Consider the following 24,912-nt stretch of genomic DNA (forward strand, 5'->3'; position numbering starts at 1 on the left):
GCGGAACTAGTCAAATGTTACTCCCATGCTCAATACCTAAAGAGATGGGATGGAACCCAAGGATGGAATCTTGCCAGGATCACCCTGGGCAATCCTGAGAAGCTGGCGCCGAAGAAATATCTGGCAATGACCAGCAAAAATCTACGCTTAACAGTTGGATTTCTGACTAGCCACTGTCAACTAAGGAAACACCTACATAATATGGGGCTAGTGGAAACACCTTTATACAGGATGAGTGAACAGGAAGATGAGACTGTCAGGCATGTCCTATGCGAGTGCCCGGAGTCATCGTCAATAAGAGAGTGTGTGTTCGGCAAGTCTTGGCCTACACCTGCCGATATAAAGGAGATGTTTCCCAGTGACCTGTCCTCTTCCTGGAAAGGACAGGATGGACGATGACCTAGGAGGACAACTCCTCGGGAGGATGTCACATGTGGTCTAAGTGCTGTGAGCTTACACTCACCCTCCCTACTCTACAGACATGACATGTTCATAGTAGGGACAATGTAACAAACATAAACAGGAACAAAAATTTTTGACACCCTCAGCAATTTTATTATGTAATTCAAATCCATGATGGAAAACCTTATGAATGGACATGATTTTTTTCTGAATATCCTGACTTTCAGGCCTCAACGAAATAAATGGATCAATACACTAACAGACAACTGTAATTCCATTGATGAACACAAGAGTGAAGACCTGAAGAAACTGGTTGGGTATATCGACTTTATATTGGATATTTGGACACTCGGGAATGATAGTCAACGAAAAAGTTATCAAGTATGCTAGGTTAAATTGAGTTAAGTCCAATATGAGTGGGTCTATTCGACCCTTCACCGCAACCCGCAAGGGTTTATTGTGGATTTCACCTATTCACACTCAACCAAATACACCCAGCTTCTTAACGAAACCGATTAGTTTGTATGGTGAGTAATTTATAGACTAACCAAATTATGACCAGAAGAATATCACTAACATGCAACAAAGGATCTGTACAAACGGGTACAGGAAACAGAAATATTCGAATTGCTCTCAGGAAGTGGCTCGCTCGAAGCAGATATTTGAAAGAACTTTACAAGTTAGTCGGCTCCCAAATAGCAATAAACTTTAATCCAAAGTGTCTGCCGTTCCAATGTTGTACATTGTTATTACTCATGAATGAACCACGAAAAGTAAACAACGTTTACTCGAGTATTATGTTTATTTACATACCTATATTAAATATTGAGTATATACAAAAATTCATGATTATTCGTTCAGAGTTTTCCAACCTCATTCTCTTCATAGACAACCGACATTCTAACGCCTGCAATTGTGTCGTTACTACCCTCGAAGCACTCGTCATCATCGACATAAATATCCCTGAACGACATTTTCCGGCTTTTCTTTCTCATCTTCAAGTCTGGAAGAGTAGGCAATTTGGCTTTCGTCAGAAGATGAGGTCCTAATAACGTAGTTAAGAGAGCGCCAGAGGGGGCTGTTAAAATTATGGATAAAATAGTGGTTGTGAGAATTCTGTGGGCATCCTGTGAGGCCTTTGGGTCGTCTAGTTTTTCTACTAGCGTAAGTGCTATTGGGCCAAGAGCTGCCTGTAAAACAATAAAAAGTTGAAATTGCTAATTTTATTTTTTTCTAGAAGAAATCAGTAGAGATCCCACACTGCTAAAAAAGTGGTAGGCAAAATGGAAATAGTCTGTGAGTTTGTTCTGGTTTCCATGGCCTAGTAAATTGTGAGACGGCTTTCAAGCAACTCAAAAATTTATGTTTTTGACAAGAAATGGTTACAGTGTGCATCAATGATTATAAGCATTACTTTTCTAGTTATCAGCATTACTTACAAGTGCTTATTAAAGTAAGCAAAATTACTGGCAAGTATCAGATTCAACATACAATTTTTTATGGGGAACAACAATGCTTCAGTTATTCTCCTGAATGGACCTTGAAGATAACTATTTGCCCTATGACGTATAATCACAATGTCAAATATTTTCTCACCCTTTGATCAACTGACATATGGGCAACCATTTAGAGCCTGAAGTCCATGGTGCAGCAAACTTTATGAATGTATGATGACTATTTCAGTCTCCATTATGCATATTTCATGTACAACTTGGAAGAGGAAAAGTTATTTTATGTGACTCACTACAAGGTCTCCTCATCATTACATGGAAGGGAATGAGCTTCACATAGCGTATAGTGAAAACGAAAGGAATAAATTTATCATTTCGTAAATCGATGACTAAAGGGAATAATTTTGTGATTCGTCAATTTTCAATTTCAACTGCATTATAAAATCGTTATAAGTGTGTTTTTTTTGCTACCTTGGGAGCTGTCTGACTTGTCCATTTAGTCCAAGTCTCCATAAAACACTGCAGCCTCTTGGACTTATTGCGTTTATTCTCCCATCTTCTCATGACACCCATTCCATAAGTCTCGTTCCCTGTACTAGTTTGTATAGGTTCCGTGTTGGATGTTGGTCATATTCTTCTGGGCGTAATTTCGAACGTCCATATATTGCCTGCCTCTTGTGATTCAGTGCCTCACATTCGCATAAGATGTGTAGAGCTGTTTCTATCCCTTCGTTGCATAATCTGCAGCTGAGGTCTCCGTTGTAAAGCCCCATTTTATTCAGGTGTCCTCTAAGCGGACAATGGCCGGTTGGTAGCCCTGTAATTATTCTGAGCCGATCCTCACTATACTGAAGTAGTCCCTAATGAAGGTTACACTCTGTTTGTTGCCAGGTACTTTTGTCCAGTACTCTGTGTGCTTCTTATTGGTCCATGTCCTAATCTGGTTTCTTACCAATGATTTTGGTACCCCCAGAGCTGGTTCAGGACCTACATATGAAGTTGATGATCCGCGTCTAGCGCATTCATCAGCTTCATCATTACCTGTGAATGTCATCGGTGATTTTTTCTATTGAAATGTGTTTGATGCGGTCATTCAATTCCTAATTCAATCCTATCAATACTTTTGAATAAATGAAAATTTTGAAGGTTCAAATATTTGACACTCAGGGAAACGGACCATGTATGAGACCTCTCAAGAAGCAGTAGAAAATCATAAGCTAGTGTTTGAAGAGAACCCCACACTAGTCCACGACAAGTGGCATCAGACAGGAACATTCCTAGAAAGTTGTTTTAGTCTAGAAGCCTCTGAGGATTTCTTTGATAGCGGAAAGATCCAATGTTTTATCAATGTTTTTCACCTCTAAATAGTCAAGTCAATCATCAGTCATGTCGATATTGGGTTGCAGTACTGTCATACTCTATACATGAAGTAATGAAATGTATGGGCGGGAATAATACTAGATAAAATAATAGGACCATACTTTTCCAATCAAACCTTAATAGCCCTCGATATTTGGGATTTATTTGAAATTTCCCAATACCAGAAGTGAATCGACTATTCCCATAGCCAGGAAAAATTCGAGAAATTCTATAGAAGAAAAAATCTACGGATTGATGGGCTGAAAGAAGATATTGACGAAAAGTCTGATTCTTAATATGTGCAAGAGAAAGATGAAGTTAAATCTTGAAGTACACGATATAGAAGAAAAAAAGTAAAAGGAAAAACACGACCACTTTTAGTTGAATTCTCCTTAGTATCAGATCGGAATACAGTTTTTTCCAAGAAAAGATTATTAAAGAATACCCAAATTGTAATCAGAGAGGACCTGACTAATGAAACACTTCAGCTGATGAAAGTTTGTACACATAAACTAGGGACCGGTGGTAAAATATGGACAAACTTTGGATCGGTATATGTTAAACACATGCTTGGGAATGAACCAATTAAAATACAAGGTACTCATGGTTTAGACAATCTTAACCAATTTCATACTTCATGAATTGATTTGTTTGTACTTTTTATGATTTCATTTTAGATATTCAAGCAGCACTAGGGCAGTTGAGGTTTAATACAACTATTTCATATGTGTATATATTGTTATCTTCTTAAAAAAGTTCCTTATCAAGAATTCTGTTTCTTGTAGAAAATTTGTTAACCTTTATCTATTTTTTTCTTTTTTTTTTTTATTGATTCATTAATTCTTAGGCCTCTTTGATAAATAAGTAATGTGTAAATTACTTACAATAAAATCGATGATTATTGATGATAACTATGATCTTTTTACAATAGATTTTATGATTAGGATGGTAGTATAGATCACCCAAGTTTAATCAGTAGCTGCCCTTATTCTTTAATTAACTTTAATACGGATATACGAATATATATTTTTTTTAAACTTTTCCTCTAAAAAGAGATATTCGAAGAGGTATTTCGAGATTAAGTGGAAGAACAGGTTATTTTTATTGCAATGAAAATAAACTGAACTTCGCCTTTTATTTTCCTGTAATAAAAAATGTCATTGTTTAAAAACTGTTAACTACATAATACTGGAAATAATAAAGACGAATAATTATTATTATTATATAAATATTATTCGTGGCTGCAGCAAGATGGTGCGCCACCAAATTAAGCGGTCTTGGTGTGGTACTACTTGAATAGAGTTTTTCCAGATAGGTGGATTGGTCGAAAAGGGTCAATGAGTGGCTACCCAGATCGCCAGATCTCGCTCCGTTTGATTTCTTTTCATGGGATAATTGAGAAGTAGAGAGTACAAAAAAGACCAAATGATATCGATGAACTCAAGGACCGCGTACGTTTTAACTTTATTTGACACTCTATAATCTACAAACGTCATATTGATGACATGCGCAATTGAAATCAGAAATCAATTTGGCTCAGGGTTTTTTTGAAATGAAAATTGATTCCTTCAATTTTCACCGTACTGTATGTGAAGAGTTGTAATTTATATTTTCAATTTTTTTTATGTTCTATACTTTACATGTACTAAAAGAGGAATATAAGAAGTAGATATTTTATTTTCACATACAAACTTTCCTACTTTTTCAGAAAGTGAAACTGCACTGTATTCTACGACGTGAAAGAAGCTTTCTTGTACTTTTGTTAGGCGTCAAAACAGTTTTGAAGTTAGGTAATGTTCAGTTAATATACCACTGGAATTAATTATGAATAATCTAATTAATCTACTCGATATAAAAACCTACTTATTTGAAAAATAGATCAAGGTTGAGATAGGAATCTAAATTTCTATAATATTAACTCATTGCACGAGCTCGACAAAAAAAAATATTTGCGGTCGCACAGGGTGTTCAATTTTTTCTGGGCGGATCTCAACTGTGTTTTTTTAAATAGCAACCTATATTTTTTATTGCTTTTTCGATTTTTAAATAGAAAATAAAAGACACTTTATATATATCCTCACTTCGAAAATATTGACGGTTTTCGAAATATCTAGCATGACAGGTTTTTTTTTCCAATATTCGTCACATATTTGAAAGTATAAAGTTGTGCCAAGTCCAATTGAATTTTTTTTCTGGTCAAATATTTCACATTGGTAACTCTCTCAAACGATATATCTGAAATCTACCTGTGATATACAGGGTATGAAAAACCACTTGCCACATATTGTAAATAAAAATTTGCAGAATCTTCCTTATTTTAAATAGAACACCCTGTATGTTATTGATCCATGAAGAGCGCCAATGAAACCTCTACGAATTCCATCAAGTATTCCCTATGGCTTCAATAGTTTTTCTTAAAAAAGCATTTTTTTCGGAAAATGATCGTTCTTCCTATTTTTACGTCATAAACTCGATGTCCATTTGACCACTGATGAGAATATACAAAAGATATCTTGTTTCAATTTGGTATATTATAGCGTGTCCAAACAAATATGTTTTTACGAAATAAATGTATGTACCTATCACATTTTTCTAAATGGAAAATAATTTTTTTCATTGGATACAGAATTTTTCCCATAAATCGTGCAATATCAAACCAAACAAGATTAAATGAAAAAACATTATGGATATTACTAAGTTTTTTTTTTTCATTTTATGGTGTATATTCATGGATTCAGGGCTTTTGTTCTAGATATTTAAATTTTTTAGCTGACAAACTACAAAACTAAAAAGGAAGAGTTTAATGAAGGTTGATAATGAAACTTTTATAAAATATGTTCGACACGTCTTCCATTTTCGTGAATGCAGAGCTGAAGTCTATGTTTGAAAGACTGTTCTATCCTGCGCAAGACAGCTAGTGTAATGCTGCCAAAAGCATTCGTTTTTCTAAGTTGCATATTTTCGGAAGAAACTGGTGGCTCGGTGGCTCGACGTATACCATATTTTTTATGTATCCCCATTAGAAAAAATCCAGTTTAGTTAAATCTGGTGATCTAGCGGGCCACCGTACAGGCCCATTCCGTCCAATAAATTTATTGGGAAATACTTCATTTAGATGATCTCTCACTTCTGCCGAATAGTGAGCAGGTGCACATACATTGTTCCATTCATATGTCCCTGAAAAAGGGATGGACCAATTACATATTGTCCAACGATGCCTCCCCAGACATTTATCGACCACCTATGTTGGTAGTCCACCTGTCTCAATAAGTGGGGATTTTCTGTTGAATAATAACGGTAATTATGTCGATTCACAAATCCATTTTTATGGAATTTCGATTCATCCGACAATAAAATGTTATTTAAAAAATATTCGTTTCGACGAATTTTTCCCATGGTCTAATTGCAAAATCTCACTCTTTTCTCAAAATCGGCATACTGTAGTATGAGATGGATGAAAGCGATGTTTCTTCCAAACTCGTTGCACTGATCTCTCACTTATATGCATTATTTCACCAATTTGTCGTTGACTCCTACTAGGATCTTCTTCAACAGCAAGAAGAACTTGCAATTCATTATCTTCATTAGTAGCTGGCTTGATGCGCTCATGTTTAGAATAATTGATACATCCAGTTTCAACAAATCGTTTAATTTAATTTTATTCGCTGAAGGTTGTTTTAGACCAAAAAAATATGGCACAAATTTCCAGATTATTCAAGAACGTACATTTTGCGGTATAATTCAAAACTTGTTTATCTAGCAACAGGTAATTTTAGGCAAGGGGCGATGTTTGAGGAAAGGCTTGGACAAAAACTATGCATCAAATGAAGAAATTGCACGGTGTTCTATTTAGAGAATAAATATGTTATAAACATAACATATATCTCGATCACAGCCGTCACATATGGATTTCACAGTAAAAAAATCTTCGATACAATAGAGAATTGTCATTTTTAGAAAAAAAAAAATAAGAAAAACTATAGGACACGCTATAATGTACAAAATTGAAACAAGATATCTTTCGTACATCCTTATCAGTCGTCAAATGGATTTCGCTCTGAAAAAAGTATTTCATCGAGTTTATGGCGTAGAAATAGGAAGAACGATCATTTTTCGAAAAAAATGCTTTTTTAAGAAAAACTATTGAACCTAGCCATAGGGAATACATAATGAATTTTGTAGAGGTTTCGTTGGCGCTCCTTATGGATCAATAATATACAGGGTGTTCCATCTAAAATAAGGAAGATTCTGCAAATTTTTATTTACAATATGTGGCAAGTGGTTTTTCATACCCTGTATATCTCAGGTAGATTTCAGATATATCGTTTGAGAGAGTTACCAATGTAGAATATTTGACAAAAAAAATCAATGGGACTTGGCACAACTTTATAATTTCAAATATTCTGAGTGACGATTATTGAAAAAAAAAACCTGTCGTGCTAGATATCTCGAAAACCATCAATATTTTCGAAGTGTGTTTCATGTAGAAACCGAAAAAACGATAAAAAATATAGGTTGCCATTTGAAAAAACACAGTTGGGATCCGCCCAGAAAAAATTGAACACCCTGTGTGACCGCCAATATTTTTATTTTGTGGAGCTAGAGTGATAAGGTAATATTATAGAAATTTAGATTCCTATCTGTTTCCTAAATAGAGATATGGAACACCGCGCCACTGTTGCAGGACCCCGTATATATATATATATATATATATATATATATATATATATATATATATATATATATATATATATATATATATATATATATATATTAATCGATATTCAGGTTCACATTTTTTTCGTCTGGGACATTTCTAAAAGTAATCTCTTTGATAATAAAGTATCTTCATCTGTAATTTTGGTCGAATTAACGTCGTACTTGAGATCCAACTCGAGTGTTTGTATTATATAAAGTTATTCTTTATATCTAATGAGGCAGTTTTTCAGTATGTTGCATAACCCTTCGATATAAGGTATTCTGAATTAACAGGAAATTTCATAACGAACTTTTCTTTTTATAATATAACTTCAGATTAGATAGCAAGACAACAACAACAATACTCTTGGGGAAAAATTCGCTTAGCTCTCTACTTCCCCATCTTGTTCTATGTGGAAATCTTTCAAATGAGGAAAGAAAGTAATTCAGTTCAAAAACTAATATCTGCGGAAAAATATACCCATTTCACTTTGAGCAATACTCTTTTTTTCAAACTATTCTTCATTAATTTTTGCGGGGCATCTGTTTTCACAAAATTGTTCACTTCTCAGTCAAAGAATAATTAATTTCAAAAACTGTATATACAATAGATAGATGGTGGTGCTTTACCTGAACAATTGCCTTGCACATCCAAGCAATTGAAACAAACATTTTCTCCCTCATATTCAATCTACATCCAATACCAACTAAACAAGTTATCATCATTCGAATAACTGTAGAAGCGAGGAGAAGTCCAAGAGCGATTAGAACAACATTTCCATGTAACTCTGACAGTTTCACTCTGGCGCCTGTTATTCCGAACAGAATCGGTTGGAAGATCATCCAGAAGATCTCGTAAGCTGTCACGGCAGGATTGTCATCAATGTCCCAACCATGCTTGACCCATAAACTCATGGCAACAAACCCTGCAGTGACACAAGCTAGAGGACCAGCTCCACTATATCCCAGCAAGTCGCTGCCGAAAACTGCTCCCAGTCCTCCAGTTAGCAGAAGTAATATTCTCAGTGGAGTCACGAAAGGGTCATTTCTTTCTGGAAAGAAGTTGCAGATGATTCCCCATATCACTCCAACGACGATACCTGGAATCAAATGTATTTTAATAAGTGCATATACAGGGTGTATCTTGGATGATGTCATTAATTTCAGGTGGTAATTACTTGTCATATACTATTATGGAAGAAATCCACATGGAAATGTGTCCTAACTTCGTTTCCCACTACCGGGAAGTCAAAATTTCACTAAATGAATAGTTGTGGTGTGTTTTCTAGCAGTAACAGGGGATAATATTTCCAGTGGTATCACAGAAGGTTGCATGATTGATATTCATGGGTATAACCATCGTACGCCACTGTTTTCTTTAAGTTTGATCATTTTTTATTGTTCTATCGAGGCTATTCTGATATGTATCGCTCTTGGTGAAATCAAATGTGCCAAGTCACCTGAACGCCTTCCGTGAAAGTATCTATAGAAAAGAGACAAATCTCCAACCTTTCTTCGATGTTCCAGGCTATCAAGGTTGGACGTATGATATTCGCGTCTCCAATCAGGCGGGTGGCTCTTTTCTGGATGGAATCCAGCAACTTCCGGGTATGTTTGGTAGCAGAGCTCCGTACATGAGAACAATACTGCAAAGACGGTCTGATCTGAGCTTTATAAAGCATCAAAAGTTGCTGAGGCATGTATAGTTTTCTAGTTCGGAACAGTGTTCCAAGCTTTTGAGAAGCAGCATTTGCAATTCCAGCGACATGATTGTGCAGAGAGATATTGGTGTCCCTTTTGACCTCCAACAAACTTATCGAAGCAGACATTATATCCAGTTCGGAGACATTTATCTTCTTGGAGAAAACCGATGCCCGGATTTTTGTGGAATATAATTAAACCTGGTTACTTTCACCCCAATTCGGAAACACTTCTAGATCCTCACTAAGATATGTAACCTCCTGCTGCCGGTGATGGTGTGCCTCCGTAGCCGATGCCCTGGAATCCAAATGAAATGACGAAACAAGTGTGCTGTCGTCAGCAAAACAATATATTAGATTATTGGTTTATCCAATATATATATAAAAAGAGGGTTGAACGATATTCTTGATTTTGTTAAGATGTTTATAAGTTCTTCTTCCGTTGTTTTCGTAAAATTTGAAAATTATACCAACGATAAAAGAATGCTGATTATTAACCACAGAAGGAACAAGTCTCTAGTATCGTAAAATTTTCTGACAGTAGATGACAAGTAGTATCATTGAATTGTTTTTTATATATATATATATATATATATATATATATATATATATATATATACTATCAAGTGAATATGAATCTGAATTACCTGAAATGCTATTCGTTTACGGACTGACAGACGGAAATGTTGCAGAAGCCCGTCGACTTTTTCAGGAAAGATATCATAACAAAGATATTCCAGCAAAAAGAAATCTCACCAGATTTCAGATTACCCTAAAAAACACCTGGACAGTTCAATATCAGTCATCGAAGTGTTTGGAAGGTTTTCCATATACATGTGTTGTATCCATACCACAAGCAACCTCTACGATCTAACCATCTGGACATAAGTCGTAGAGGACCTCAACCATGGCCACCTAGATCTCCAGACTTGAACCCTTTGTATTATTTCTTTTGGGGGTTACTCAAACCGCTTGGTAATTCGATCAAACTCATTTGAGAAATATAATTATGCATAATTTTAAAGTAATACACCACACTTCGAGAATTTTTGAACGTGTGCGGCACTCGAGACTTGATGCTTGTATTGGAAGTCAAGGTTCTCATTTTGAGCAATTGATTCAATTATTTTTCTTTGTTATCTATGCAGTGTAATACGTTTTCCATATACTATCCAAACATATTTTCATTTGGAAATTTGTTCAAATGGCGACGAATATCAAAACACATATCTGAACTCAAATGATGCGTAATCCCCATTTCTACGCCAACAAGGGTGATTCGATAAAGTTCAGCTATTTCGAATAATATCAAACTTAGCGAAAACAGTGGCGTACAATGATTTTTTAAATATCAATCAAGTAACCCTCTGCGACGCCACTGGAATCAAAATTTCAAATCTATTTTCATGAAAAGAATACCATTGTTACTCATAACAAATACACGCAGTTCAATTGAAAAACAGTAGCGTACAATTACTTTAACAATGAATAACAATCAGCTAACCCTCTGTGATGCCACTGGAATTATTATCCGTAGTCTAATATCATGAGAAGAAGCCTCTCGTTGGTGCTAACAAACACACCTAGGTTCATTGAAATCGCTAAAAAACTTTTCAGTTATTGATAAAAAAGTGATATTTTTTTGTGAAACTCTAACACCCTGTTATTCGGAAACGATGCAAGTTAGGAGACACGTTCATATGAACTTTTGTTCATAAAATTTGATCAGTAATGACCATCTGGAATAACTGATATCAATTCAGATACACCGTCTACGTATATCGAAATAATAAAATCATATCACTGGACGCGAATTTGTCAAGCGAGTAACCGGTGATATATACTATTCACCTTATTCATACAGTCTACCATTATTGGCAATTAATGACAATGCACACAAATTAAATCATCATAAACATCTCGATTGAAATTCAAGATTTTCTATTAATGTCTCAATGAAATGATTTTCAAGTCACGATCAATTTAAATTGATGCATGATGATTGATCGTCCATCAATCATCTTTCAATATTTGAATGCCAAGAGGAAGAGATCTTTGGCATAAAATAAATAATACCAAAATCGATGAGAAAATAATCGCTGGATATCATATTTACCTTTGGATTATTTTGTCACATTTCAATATTCAAGATCGATATCGATGTTTTTGTTTTTTTGTTTGGAAATGGTTGATAATTTTTCATGGTGAATTTTACTAGTTCGGACTTTCATTGTATAATATAAATCTAATATGATTTGAAATCTCTGAAAAAACAAATGAAATCAAAATGAATTGCTGCATATACATATATTAAATATTAAGCAATAGAACGTGACATGAAATAACAATAAAATAAAAATGAGCAGAAAATCAAAAATGGAATTGAAAAACTTACAAAAACGATTTCAAACCGAATTCCTTCACGACGTTTCGATTGTTAGTATCCAATGGGATCGCTACCTCCACCAGTTATAGTCAACATATATATGGAGTGATTTGAAACTCTGGCCGTTAAAGAAGCCCGCAGAAAGCCCGAGTTTGGTTCAGATACGTTAACAACACCTTCATAGTACGGAACCATGAGAATATAGAACTAGACACCTTTCTGAAACACATCAACAGCGTAAAACCTCCCCATCACCTCCACAATAGAAAAGGAAATCCACAATGATTTGCCATTCTTAGTCGTATAGGTGAAGAGGACCGACACTAGGAAACATATGTATACAAAAACTGGATCCAACTACCATCAATGTACTAAAAGAGGAATCATCAAGACTCTAGTGGATCATGCTTTCGGGCTCTGTGATACGAAGAAAGGTCTTCAGAAGTAACTAGGCAACACCAAAGATTATCTTCAACGGAATGGTTACTACAAAATGATGATAAAACAAGTTTTGACCAGAAGACAGCAAGAGCCTCACAAGGAAAACGAGTCGCCACAACCAGTGTTTGCCGTACGTCAGAGGACCAAACGCGAACTGCGATTCCAAAAATTGCATTCACCGTATACCCTGTGAGTGTGGCAAATCCTATATTGATGAAACTAAGAGGCCATCAAAAAAGTCTGCTTTGTCGAGCACAAGAGAAACACATAAAGAGGAAAAACCAGCAAATCGGGTATGACAGAGCATGTTAGCACTCATCAACATAACATCAAGTGGTGATCATTTACAGGGTGGAACACTAGTTCAAGAGGAAGTTCAAAGAAGCTGCATTTATGTTATCCAATAACGCATTCAGCCAAGCTAGCGTAGAGATATGCAACATATGGGAACCTGTGATCAAGCGGAAAACGGTCAACTCTCGCTTAACCGGTGAAGCGGAGAAAGGAAAGAGGGGATAGGTGAAATCGTGCGAATGGCCCATTAATAGTCATCTCTCAGAGGAATAGTCCATTCATCCCCCAAGACGATTGTGGATACTAACAATCGAAACGTCGTGAAGTCACTTGGTTTGAAACCTTTCTTTTTTCATTTCATTTTCAATTTTCAATGTCTTGCTTATTTTTATTTTATCATAATTTCATTTCACGTTTCATTGCCTAATATAATTATTATTTTCAGCTATTCATTTCAATTTCACCTGTTCTTTCAAAGATTTGAAATCACTTAGAATCATATTAGACAGTGAAAGTCTGAACTAAGTAGTAAAATAATAATGATACCGATTGGTTGATAATAATAGCTATTTGTGGTATAAGTGTTGAAAGTGAGGTTTTATTTTGTGAGTGAACAAAACAAAACTCAGTTTCAACATAAATATCATACAAAGTTTTTTGTACCACTCTCCTGTTTTCATAATAAAATAGATCAATTCAATATTTCTATATTAACACTTTTTGACTTATCTTGTTAGTTAATTATCTCCATGTTTTCGCATTTGCTGTGAAGTGGCCGTGTCAGGTGACGCCGAGTCACCTAGTTACAAACAAACAGTATTGTTTACAGCTCACGCATTTTATTTGAAGTCACATTCAAAGTTCTGGCTGGTGTTTAATGTATATAATACATTTGTAACAGAATTTAATTTTATCCATGTCTATTATCCATAATAAAACTTCCTTGGAAATTGAATAATCATGTCTTGTTTATTGCTATTTAGTCGAAAAATAACGTGTTGAAAATTCTTTCAACACTGGTGTTAAAAAAGTGTTAAAAATATAAGCATCATCTTTTAATACTCTTGACAACTAATAAAAATGTCAGTTTTAATGACAGTTTCACAAAAACGTTAATGATAGCATCAACTCGCACATTTTTCTTTTCGATAGGTACTTTCTGGAAACTCCTAAACGAACTTCATCACAACAAACACTTAAAATTTTTCAATTATTTCATTAATTATTTCAATTTTTTTCTAAACACACTAACAGCATTTATGAAACTTTCGAAGATGATTTTCAATCGAAAAATAATTATATCTATTTGTTTCGAACATGAATCATTTTTTCATAACCATCACTCTCTGCCTCAGAAAATTTTGTACAGTGATTATCTGACGCTATTTTGAAAAATGGCCCGCCAAAAACATTTTCACCTACCTCCTACTATTGATAAGGATCCAAATATCACCCCTCTCGCTACAGAAGTATCGGTGAATATAATCGCCTTGATTATACCAAAGATTGCCACCGAAGCAGCATCATCTATACTGGCAACCGCGATGATTAGTGTGGGAATGCCTTTTGCAACTCCATAACCTTTTGAACGTAGTCGAAATAAGCATGGGACGACAACTGCAGGAGCGACAGCAGCTATAATGCTTCCTGAAATAATTAAAAAAATTGTCAAATTCTGTCAAGTAAGTGGTCATTCAGTATTTTTTATCAACAACCCTTGCAAATAATGAAATTGTTTTATCAAAATGGGTGTACCAACTTATCGGGCGCTCCGCCCATTTTACGGTCGCCATAATCGTCCTACCAAAAAGACTATCGACCAGCAGCCTTACATAAACGAAACGCAAGATCTGCTGAAGACATCGCCTGCCTGTGAGAGTGTGTAGGAGAATCCAAGGCAGTCTATTTCGCATCGCTCACAGAAACTTGGTCTTTCGCAGTTCAGAACAACGAATTTTGTATCCCGTACAGAATTAAACTGACCGAGAAACTGAAGGTAAAAAAAATTACATCGAATGTAGGTTTTATGCAGTATTTCAATAGATATTGAAAAATCTACCGACGCTTGATCAAAATATCAAAAAAAACTTACTACTCAAGAATTGAATCATCCCTCAATAAACCTAGAAATTGGCAATTATTAATGAATTGCGGGGTAAAGGAAGGCTTTCTTTATCTGCAATGAACAACATTGATCTGAATTCTTTGAATAATTTTTACTGCTCCATTGCCACTATAGTGCCTCAACTCAACCCTTTAAATTATCTTGATAAATTCAATGTCATGATTATTTCAACTCAACAAATTTTTAAGAGGTAAAACAAACTCTCAAGGAAATAAAAAATGATGAGTCCTCTGAGTTGAATGGTATAAGTAGAAGACTCCTTGAGAACCTACCGATAGAAGCTCTATTTGTACTAACTGAGGTAATTAACAAATCTTTTGTGACACGAGTATTTCCCTCAGGGTTGAAGACATCAGTTGTTTTACCAATCTATAAAGGTGGAGAGGTCACCAACCCCTCAAACTTCAGACCCATCTCGTTATCAACTATCTCGAAATTAATCGAAAAGCTAGAAGAAACGATTGTTGAAATTTTTATCAAATGGAAAAATATTGAATGAATGTCAATTTGGCTCCCAAAGCTTCTAAAAACACTAATGATGCAATCTTCCCATTTTTGGAAAAAATATACTTGAATCTGAATGAGGGGGAAGCAATTTCGGCTGTTTTCTGCGATTTTTCGACTGTGTCAATCATGATATACTTTAAAAAAAATGTACTGTTATGGCATAAGAGGAACATGTTTTGAATGATTCGAATTGTACCTGAAAGGTAGATCCCAGCTGACAAAAGTCAATAATGAGTATTCAAACATTTCGACTATAGTTTGCGGAGTGCCTCAGGGATCTGTTCTAGGGTCCATTTCATTCCTATTATACATCAATCATCTTGCTACAGTCGATATTGAAGTGTCATTCACAATTTTTGCCGATGATACCACATTGTTATGGCATGAAAAAACAAATGAAATCATTAGATTTACTCTCCTTCAACCTGGACAAGACCAAAATTGTATACTTCAAGTTTAGCTGTGACAACTAATAGATGGTAGAAAGATAGAAGAAACAACTTGCACTAAATTTCTTGGTCTGCATATTGACAAAAAGTTTAAATTTAAAGAACATATCACATGTTTATGCACAAAATTAGCACTGTCAGAATTTTCTCCAATGAACTTGATATATTCACTGCTAGATCGACTTACTTTGCCCTAGTAGACTCTCATCTAAGGTATGGCATTGTACTTTGGGTATTCTGTAGTAAACAACTATTGATCTTCGTGTTGCAAAAGATATCTTTGCAGTTTTTATGTGGGGCAAACCAAAGAGATAGCTGTAGACAACTTTATTTATCTTATACTTCATTTTTTGAACGATAACCTCACAATGTAGGAATATCACCAGAGAAAAGTTCTAAAGTTTTTTTTATAGGAAAAATGTTGAATAACAAATCAAAAAGTGTCAAAAAAGGTGAAATGAGATGTGAAAGTGATGTAATAAATGAATACTTTCACTAGTTCGGACTTCCATTGTCTACTATATAAAATGATTTGAAATCCCTGAAACAACTAAAAAAGAAGAATTAAAAATGAATAGCTGAAAATTAGAATTATATTACCCAAAATAAACCTGAAATGAAATAATAGTGAAATAAAATACAAGTAAAAATAGAACAATTGAATAAAAAAAGTAATAATTCTTATTTTCAGCTTTTCATTTTTAATTCTTCTTTTTTAGTTGTTTCAGGGATTTCAAATCATTTTATATAGTAGACAATAGACGTCCGAACTAGTGAAATTCATCATGAAACATTGTCAATCACCTTCAAACAAAAATGAATACTTGTGATTCTATGGTTTGTATTGTACAAACGAATGAGAATTTTCGAAACTTTGGAGAGCTGTAACTCTGAAAATAGGGTATATCACTGATTATTTTCTGTAGTATTTCTAGTCTATCACATCGCTTGAGAAAACTATTATGTAGAGAAACTTATAGAGAAAATATTACAGAAAATTGTATGCATCAGAATTGTCAGTAAGCTAGCCATACGGAAAATGTGGAAAACTGTCTCCAAACTCTTCGTAGGTCACTTACCTAGAAGCAAGGCGTATTTCCATCCTAAATCCAGAAAGTACCTAGATAACAATGCGATAACTATACATTCTGATATCCATGGGACAAGGCTCAATCTCAAAACTGAGTATTTCAATCGTTTAAGTGCTGAAGGATCTAGTTCCAATCCTGCCCTTGTCAGTATAATAACTAGAGCAACATCACTGAAAAACATTTTCTCGGTAAAGAAAAACAATAGTGTGTCAGTAAGATCTAAATTTTCAGTACATTTTTTGTAACAGTCATTAAAAAAATACATGAATTTTCAATACAGTTACTTAACTATCAGTGTTGAACAGAAATTGTAAACAAATTTCAATTCGTTGAAATATTCATTTCCATTCGTTTGAATTTGAAAGGAAATAAATTCGTGTCAATAGAAAAATGAGGGTCGGATAAGAAAAGTTGTTATCTATAAATCAAAACATAGTTTAGATAAACTCGAGCGGCTGAATGATATTTTGTTTTTCATTTCAATTGTTTATTCCTGATTTTTTCCACAAATTCATTTTGATATTTTTTTCCTTTCAGAAATATTCTTTCGCAATTGCATTACTAGAAATAATGAGACATTTTTATCTCTAATGAAAACAAACAGCAAAATATTTTTTAATTTCAAATATAAAATCAACGACATATTGGATTGAATTATTTGAAAATATAAAAAATGAATTGAAAACGAAAAAACAAAATAGATTGTGGTTCTTGCCTAGAACGTCATTTTGGCCAAACGGAAAGAACCTTTTCCCTAAGAACAAAAAAACATAGAAATAGTTAAAAATCTATAGACTTAAGTATTTGAGAGTTCTGAAAATTCACTGAATGACCAAATGAAATTGAGTTCTTCTTCCCTTCTGAAACTATTTTCTAATGTGGAAATTGGTAATTACTTCATACTTTCCAAGCAAGGACCAAATACGAAGTCACAGTGAGTAAACTGTGAAAGACCAAGGGAATCAAATAGCATTCTGTCAATAGCGGAGTTCAGTGACATTATAAACGAGAGAACAGCAATATCCAGGAATATTATGCATTTTTCAACTTCCTGGTTATATGCCCTCTGAATATTTCTTTTGTGTCAATGTTCAGGCCCAAGTTCCCACATTCAGATTCGAAGAAAATTTTCTCATTTTATATTTTAAATTGAAGTATTCTCAATACTGTATATCGTCTGCATAAAATTGATGTTGGCACCACTGCAAAGTGGTGAAATCACAAGTATGTAGCGTATATGTATAATAAAGGTCATTGGAACAGTGCAGGAACGGTGCAGACATTATTTTGTCGATTTCAACAAATTGTGTCCCATTATTGTGATATGAAAAGATCAAAACTCCAGATGCATTGCCAAATCCTAATAAATGTAACCAAGTGACTTATCATATCGAATTCTTTAGAATAATCTAGAAAATCAAAATACAAATTTCATTATCTTCTTCGGCTCTGAGAATTTCGTCAGCAACATCTGCAAGTGCAGTACTACATCTACATTCACTACTGAATCCAGATTGTCTGGAGGTAAGTTATAATTATCAACGATATCAACACTTATCAATTACAGTTTAAATCATTGACATTTTCAAGATCGTTTTTTTTTAAATAAAATGACTGGCAGATTTTAGCAGCGACAGTATACCTACGCCTGGAGACGTCAACTATTATGCTTGCATATAATAATGAATTTTTTATTACCTCAGATGTTTGGTCAAATGTGAAAACGAGTCGTCGATATTTATAACGTTCACATTCTGTAAGAGTACTCCTGTGAAAAGCATCCCAACCAGCGCCGGCAGGGTTGTTAGGCCCATGAGCCAACCTCCGAAATGTGCAGAAATACTCAAAACTATCAGTTGGAAGAGTATTCCGTTTGGTGGCGCTGATGATTCCCCAACGAGGGCGTATAAAATGGCCCAACAGAATGCTCCAATGAATATCAGAGAAGTAATCCTACTGAACTTCCGGTATGTGAGACAGAATGGATGGGGGCAATATGTGCTCCAAAACTTTGGTTCCCACGATTTCGCCCCCTCTTCTTCTGAGTGACATTTCAGACAAAGGTCATACCACCATGTGCTGAAAAAAAAATACATGAGGGCCACTTACATATTACACCTATGAGTCTTAGAAATGTTTGGGTTGAGTTTGAAGATAATTGCGATAATCATCATTCATGTGTACAGTGTGATCAAACTTCAAATTGGCACTATTACGTAATTCTTCATCGTTGAAGATTGAGTTCGGTGTTTTCAATTTTCATTAAGTAACTGTTCATATACAGGGTGTAAGTGAATAAGTGTGAAACATTTAAAAAGGTGATTCCTCATCGAAAAAAAGATAGGATCTTTCATATGAAGAAACTTCATTGGAGCATCTCTTATTAAGATGCAGCCCCTCAAAGGGGGTACAGAAAATTTGTATAACAATTTTTTTCACAAGCACTGAAAAAGTTACAAAATTGAAATTAACCTGACCTACCAAAAAGACACTTAGCCAGTAATTTATTTGGTTTACCCCATGGTTGTAAGGGATGGAAAACGCAACCCCTAAAATGTATTTCCAATGTAACTTTTTGTCTTATTATTTGTTTACCATTTAAACATTTATTTCCGATAGCCTGTTTCATTCTGAACAGAAAATGTCTCATAGGTTTTTTGCCCAAAATAAACCAGTTCGCAGCAAAAACTACAGAGATACATCGTCATAAATGCGAACTGGATTTATTGTTATTTTGTAGTCAGTATCTGCATTTAACCATCAAAGGGTAATAAACAAAACTAATTCATTAATAACAAAACACACAACATGTAGAAATCATAGTAAGTGTTCAATATGTCTACCTTCAGAAATTACGCATGCGTCTAAACGTCGACGCATTGAGCCACGTATTCTCTCAAATATTCCTGGACTATCTCTGATAACCCTGCACGCATCGATGATGCGGTTTCTTAAGTCCTCTACATCGCGAACAGGTGTACGATAAAAGAAATGCTGTGAGTGGCCCCAAATAGAGGAATCGAGAGGATTGAGATCCGGGGATCGAGCGGGCCAGTTATGTGGTCCTCCTCGACCTATCCACTGATTTGTATATGTTTCAGTTAAATGCTAACGTGCTACTTGACTAAAATGGGCGAGAGCCCCATCATGCATAAAAAACATATCCCTTCTGACGCCCGAAGGAACTTCCTCCAGCAGTACTAGATGCACTTCTCTCAAAAATTGAACGTATGCCTCACCATTTAATCGAGGAGGTAGAAAATGAGGCCTAATTGAATCATCCCCAATAACTCCTAGCCACACGTTAAGAGAAAACTGTTCTTGATGGTTAGTTTCGACAATAGCGTGAGGGTTTTCATCAGCTCATATGTGGTAATTATGAAAATTAATAATCTCGTCCCGAGAAAAACTACATTCGTCTGTGAATTCTATCGTCTTCAGAAAGTCACAATTTCTTCTAATCATTTCCAGCATCCAATTGCAAAATTCAAGACGGTTTGGAAAGTCTCGCGGTAGCAGTGCTTGTACTCGTTGCAGATGGTAAGGGTATAAGAGTTGTTCCTTTAAAATTCGAAATACCGTCATATGATCAACATTTAGCTGGAAAGCAATCTTTCTAGTACTGGTAGTAGGTTGTTCTTCAATCAAATTAAGTACTGCTTTCTCAAGCTGTGATGTTTGACTATTCGATGGCGACCACAATCCTGCGTTCTTTTGTCGAATGAACCATATTCTCGTAATCGTTGATGAAGTCGAGCAAATATTTTATGTGAAGGATGCTGCCGTTGAGGATACATTTCAGCATATCTTCTAGAAGCTTCCAACCCATTCTCCTGCTACAGACCGTAAATGTAATGCATATCAGCCATTTCCTCATTTGTGTATGCCATTTTAATAACACGTGAATTATTAAAGTAACAAATTAAGAACAGAACAACAACACAGAATTATTATTAATTCAATTTCGAAAATTCACAAACTGACAGCGTCATACCAATTTGATTGTCACTATCGCTAATAACGACCTACTAGATAGATTAGTTTCGTATTTTCGCATTTATGATGATGTATCTCTGTAGTTGTTCGTAAAATAATTTTTTGCTGCGAACTGGTTTATTTTGGGCAAAAAACCCAAGAGATATTTTTTGTTTAGAATAGAACAGGCTAGCGGAAATAAATTTTTAAATGGTGAACAAATGATAAGACAAAAAGTTACATTGGAAATGGGATGAACCAAATACATTTCTGGCTGAGTGTCTTTTTGGTGGTACAAAACGTCAGGTTAATTTTAATATTGTAACTTTTTTAGTGCTTGTGAAAAAAATTGTTATACAAATTTTATGTACCCCTTTTAAGGGGCTGTATCTTAACAAGGGATGTATTGTATCGAGAACTCAATATTCAATATCGAATCACGAAACATCAAAATAAAATAGGTATTTTGGAACAAACTCATTGATTTTCTGGAGATTTTCTTGTCCAAAATAATTCTCCAAAATAATTTTCAGAAAGTCAATAAGTTTGTTCCAAAATACCTATTTCATTTTGATGTTTTGTGATTTGATATTATTGAATATTAAGTTATTGTTACAATACAATATAATTTTGAGTAATTTTCGGTGTTAACAAAAAAATAAAGATAACTGCACCAAAAACTTTGAAAAATATCTCACTCTTCAAAAAAATTGACCGTGGTTAACACCATAGTTGTTTAATTCGTAATATTACAGTCTTTTGAAATAAACCGTCGTATACAAGATGCTGTCTATTTATAGTTTTAGCAAAAATTTGTTTTTCGTAGTGCCTCCATTCATTTATGTATTTTGTTGGTGCATGTTTGGTTGTAGGGGATGCACAAACTTTTATCAAGAATAAATTTTTGTCGAAAAACCCTTATGGTGCATACTTTGGGGATGACACTGTATAACAATTTTTGCAAAATTGTGAAATCAGAATCGAATATTAATTTGCCTAGTTGTGGAAGGCGACGCATCAGAGTTCACGATAATTATATCTTGAGAAACACCCAATCACCTTGTGAAAAATCAGAAGATTAATGTAGTAATCAATGTATTATTTTCATAGATTCAAACGGATTCAATTTAAACAATCTTCAGATGTTTTCAAAAATACATCACTGTCACTGAGAAAACAATACATACCTGTCACTATCATTCCCCGTTTTTCGAGATATTGTACTAGTTTCTGAATATTTTGTTTCACTATTTTTTCTACTGGAGTCAAATTCTGAAACAAAAATAGCTCATGGTGATGTTGTAAACGATGGGTTTTGTGAAATTACACAGAATAGGCTGACTCATTCCAATTGAGTTGACTTTCATAATAAAATCCAATCAACATTTTTATCCACGCTCCAGATCTAGGAAGTGACTAACTCAATTTTTGTTCAAATCATTGATCTATTGGTGTTAAAAACCCTGTATTAACTCGAATTTCGACTCAAATGTCGAATGCAATATTTAAGTATAATATTTTCAGAAATGTACCGAATTGTAGTAGTAGTAGTAGTAGTAGAACGTTGATTCGGTATATATCTGAACACACAACCACTAACAGTTACTCTCATCAGTTACTGCAAGTTCTGATTACTGAGGATGTTCTCGACGAGAGAAATCAAGTCGAAAGAATATCATATTTCATCGAGATATACGGTACTCTTGTCAAGATGAGAGATAATTCGTTCTCGGTTAATCGAGACAAGACGCTAAAAAGCACTTTCTTGCCTTACTTCGACGGAAGCAAACACTATTCCTAATGAGAGATACCCTCACATCGAAAAATTGTTTAAAAACTACAAAAAAATACACACTGTTGCATAGTACGATGAGGGACTATTCATATTTCGGGAATTGGCAACATTAATGTCACCAGGTAAAATGTGGTAATACCATACTAATGTTTGACATTTGTTCGCTACTTGCTTTATTCGCAGTGAGTTTTAAAAATCAATTTGACCAAATTTGGAAATTTCAAGTCAAGTTTTTGTTGGATTATTTTTGACAACTTTCAACGTGGATTATCTGAACAAGAATGTGTCGAAAAACTCAGTTTTTTCTATGGCGATAAAGCACCATCAAAAAAACACAGTATATCGCTGGTATAGTGAGTTCAATCGTGGTCGTAGTTCGGTTGCCAACGAATTCCGTGAAGGTCGTCCAAAATCGGTTGTTGTGCCAAAAAGCATCGATGCAGTGCTTGAACTGATGAAGGATCGTCGAGTGACATATTGTGAGATAGAAGCATCCTTGCACATTAGTTTCACTTCAATATATTATGATTTTGCATGAACAGGTGACGAAGCTATTGAACGTATAATCTTGAAATATGCAGATAAATTCTTTGTATAGCGTAAATAAGCATCAGGGAAGAGAATCAGGAATTTCCACCCCCAAAGGGGGAAATTGGGGGTTCAAAAAATGTATAAATACATACATATACATACATACATACATACATACATACATATAAAATTTCAATGAACTTCTTACCTTTTGTTTTCGGTGTCAAATGCCAGTTATCTTGTTCATTCAACTTATGAGCATTACTTTTTTTTCTCACTGGTCCATCTGAGTGTGATGAACTTGAGATCTTCCTACTTTTCGATTGTTCAAAACCTGGATTGTCGTATCCCGCAGGGCTCTCAGACACATTTCTTGAGTGATTTGGAGTATCCAACATTGTTGTTATTATCAACTAGGGACCAGTCAACTGATAAACAAAATAAAAATGAGAAATCAAACCTGCTGAAAAAATATTCTGACATTGAATAATTGAAGATGCCAAATCTAATCGCATGAGAATCTAATAGTTCCATTATTATCAAGTATTCTGATAAGATAAATGAAATTCTTCAAGAATATGTTGAAGTCTATTTCAATTCAGGTCATCAATAATTGGTCAAAAACTTTTAAAAACGTCCCGTGGCGTGAAAAAATTTCACGTCAGGGTCGGACTGGCTATATAGTATCTCTTGCCGGCCGGGCTCTTGCCTACACAGGCCCCACAAACTTATTTGGAGGAGATGAAGACTTTATCTCATGCCTGTAGAGAGCAATCCATCACCCAGGCCCTTCTAGCTCGACCCTGTAGTCGCGCAATTTTAGTACTATCGTTATTACGTGGATATCCAGTGTATTATTGTTACAATAATTGAGAATTTGTTCGAAAAAGGCTACACAGAATCTAATTTTTTATTAAATATCATTCAAATGGTTTGAAAAATATAAATGATTCTGTTTTCGTTCTGATTTCAAATAACATGAATAAACTATATTTCAAAAAAAATCATAATGGAAGTATCCGAGCCAGAGAAGTTGGCCAAACTTGGCCCGTAAAGAATTTCACATTATCACGATTATAATGTGTGAATATGTGTTTTTCCCATTAACCAGCTGTCATCCTCTTACAGACAAAAATTAATGAGGTCCTACTTTTCAACATGTGATAACTAACATGGATCAATAAGTCCCGAGACTAACAATGAAAACAACATTTTTTTTACAAATTTTTTTTTTATTCATCAACATAATCTCCTTTTAGGGTGATACAATGGTTCCAACGCTTTTCCAATTTTTCAATACCATGTTTATAAAAAAATGTATCTTTCGCTCCAAAATAAGTTTCAGTTTCAGCGATGACCTCCTCATTTGAGCCAAATCTTTTTCCCTGGAGCATTTTTTTAGGATCAGCAAAGAGCTAGTAGTCACTGGGGGCTAAATCTGGTGAGTATGGGGGGTGGGGAAGCAGATCAAAGCCCAATTCGTTTAATTTTGCCATTGTTTTCATCGATCTGTGGCAAGGTGCATTGTCTTGGTGAAAAAGGATTTTTTTTCTCTGCATGTGCGGTCGTTTTTTTGCGATTTCCTCCTTCAAACGTACCAGTAAGTCAATATAATAATCACTGTTGATCGATTTACCTTTTTCGAGGTAGTCAATGAAAATCACGCCATGCGCATCCCAAAAAACTGACGCCATCACTTTGCCAGCTG

General features: G+C 34.7%; 1 protein-coding gene across 1 annotated transcript in view; it reads right to left on the reverse strand.

The window, feature by feature from the left end:
- Positions 1 to 1,191: 1,191 nt before the first annotated feature.
- The window catches only part of LOC111517966 (sodium/hydrogen exchanger 9B2), a 50,778-nt gene continuing 27,057 nt past the window's right edge, over positions 1,192 to 24,912 (reverse strand). The window contains exons 2-8 of the mRNA XM_023174264.2: positions 23,413 to 23,632; positions 22,066 to 22,150; positions 18,602 to 18,982; positions 16,892 to 17,073; positions 14,154 to 14,378; positions 8,541 to 9,010; positions 1,192 to 1,592 (exon numbers count right to left, since the gene is read on the reverse strand). Of these exons, the coding sequence (XP_023030032.2) occupies positions 1,260 to 1,592; positions 8,541 to 9,010; positions 14,154 to 14,378; positions 16,892 to 17,073; positions 18,602 to 18,982; positions 22,066 to 22,150; positions 23,413 to 23,602 (1,866 nt within the window). The 5' untranslated portion in view covers positions 23,603 to 23,632 and the 3' untranslated portion in view covers positions 1,192 to 1,259. The remainder of the gene's footprint in view (positions 1,593 to 8,540; positions 9,011 to 14,153; positions 14,379 to 16,891; positions 17,074 to 18,601; positions 18,983 to 22,065; positions 22,151 to 23,412; positions 23,633 to 24,912) is intronic.

This window comes from Leptinotarsa decemlineata, unplaced genomic scaffold (genome assembly GCF_025532065.1).
Source record: "Leptinotarsa decemlineata unplaced genomic scaffold, Ldec_3_MD MMD2_tig00026328_RagTag_RagTag, whole genome shotgun sequence".
NCBI lineage: Eukaryota > Metazoa > Arthropoda > Insecta > Coleoptera > Chrysomelidae > Leptinotarsa > Leptinotarsa decemlineata.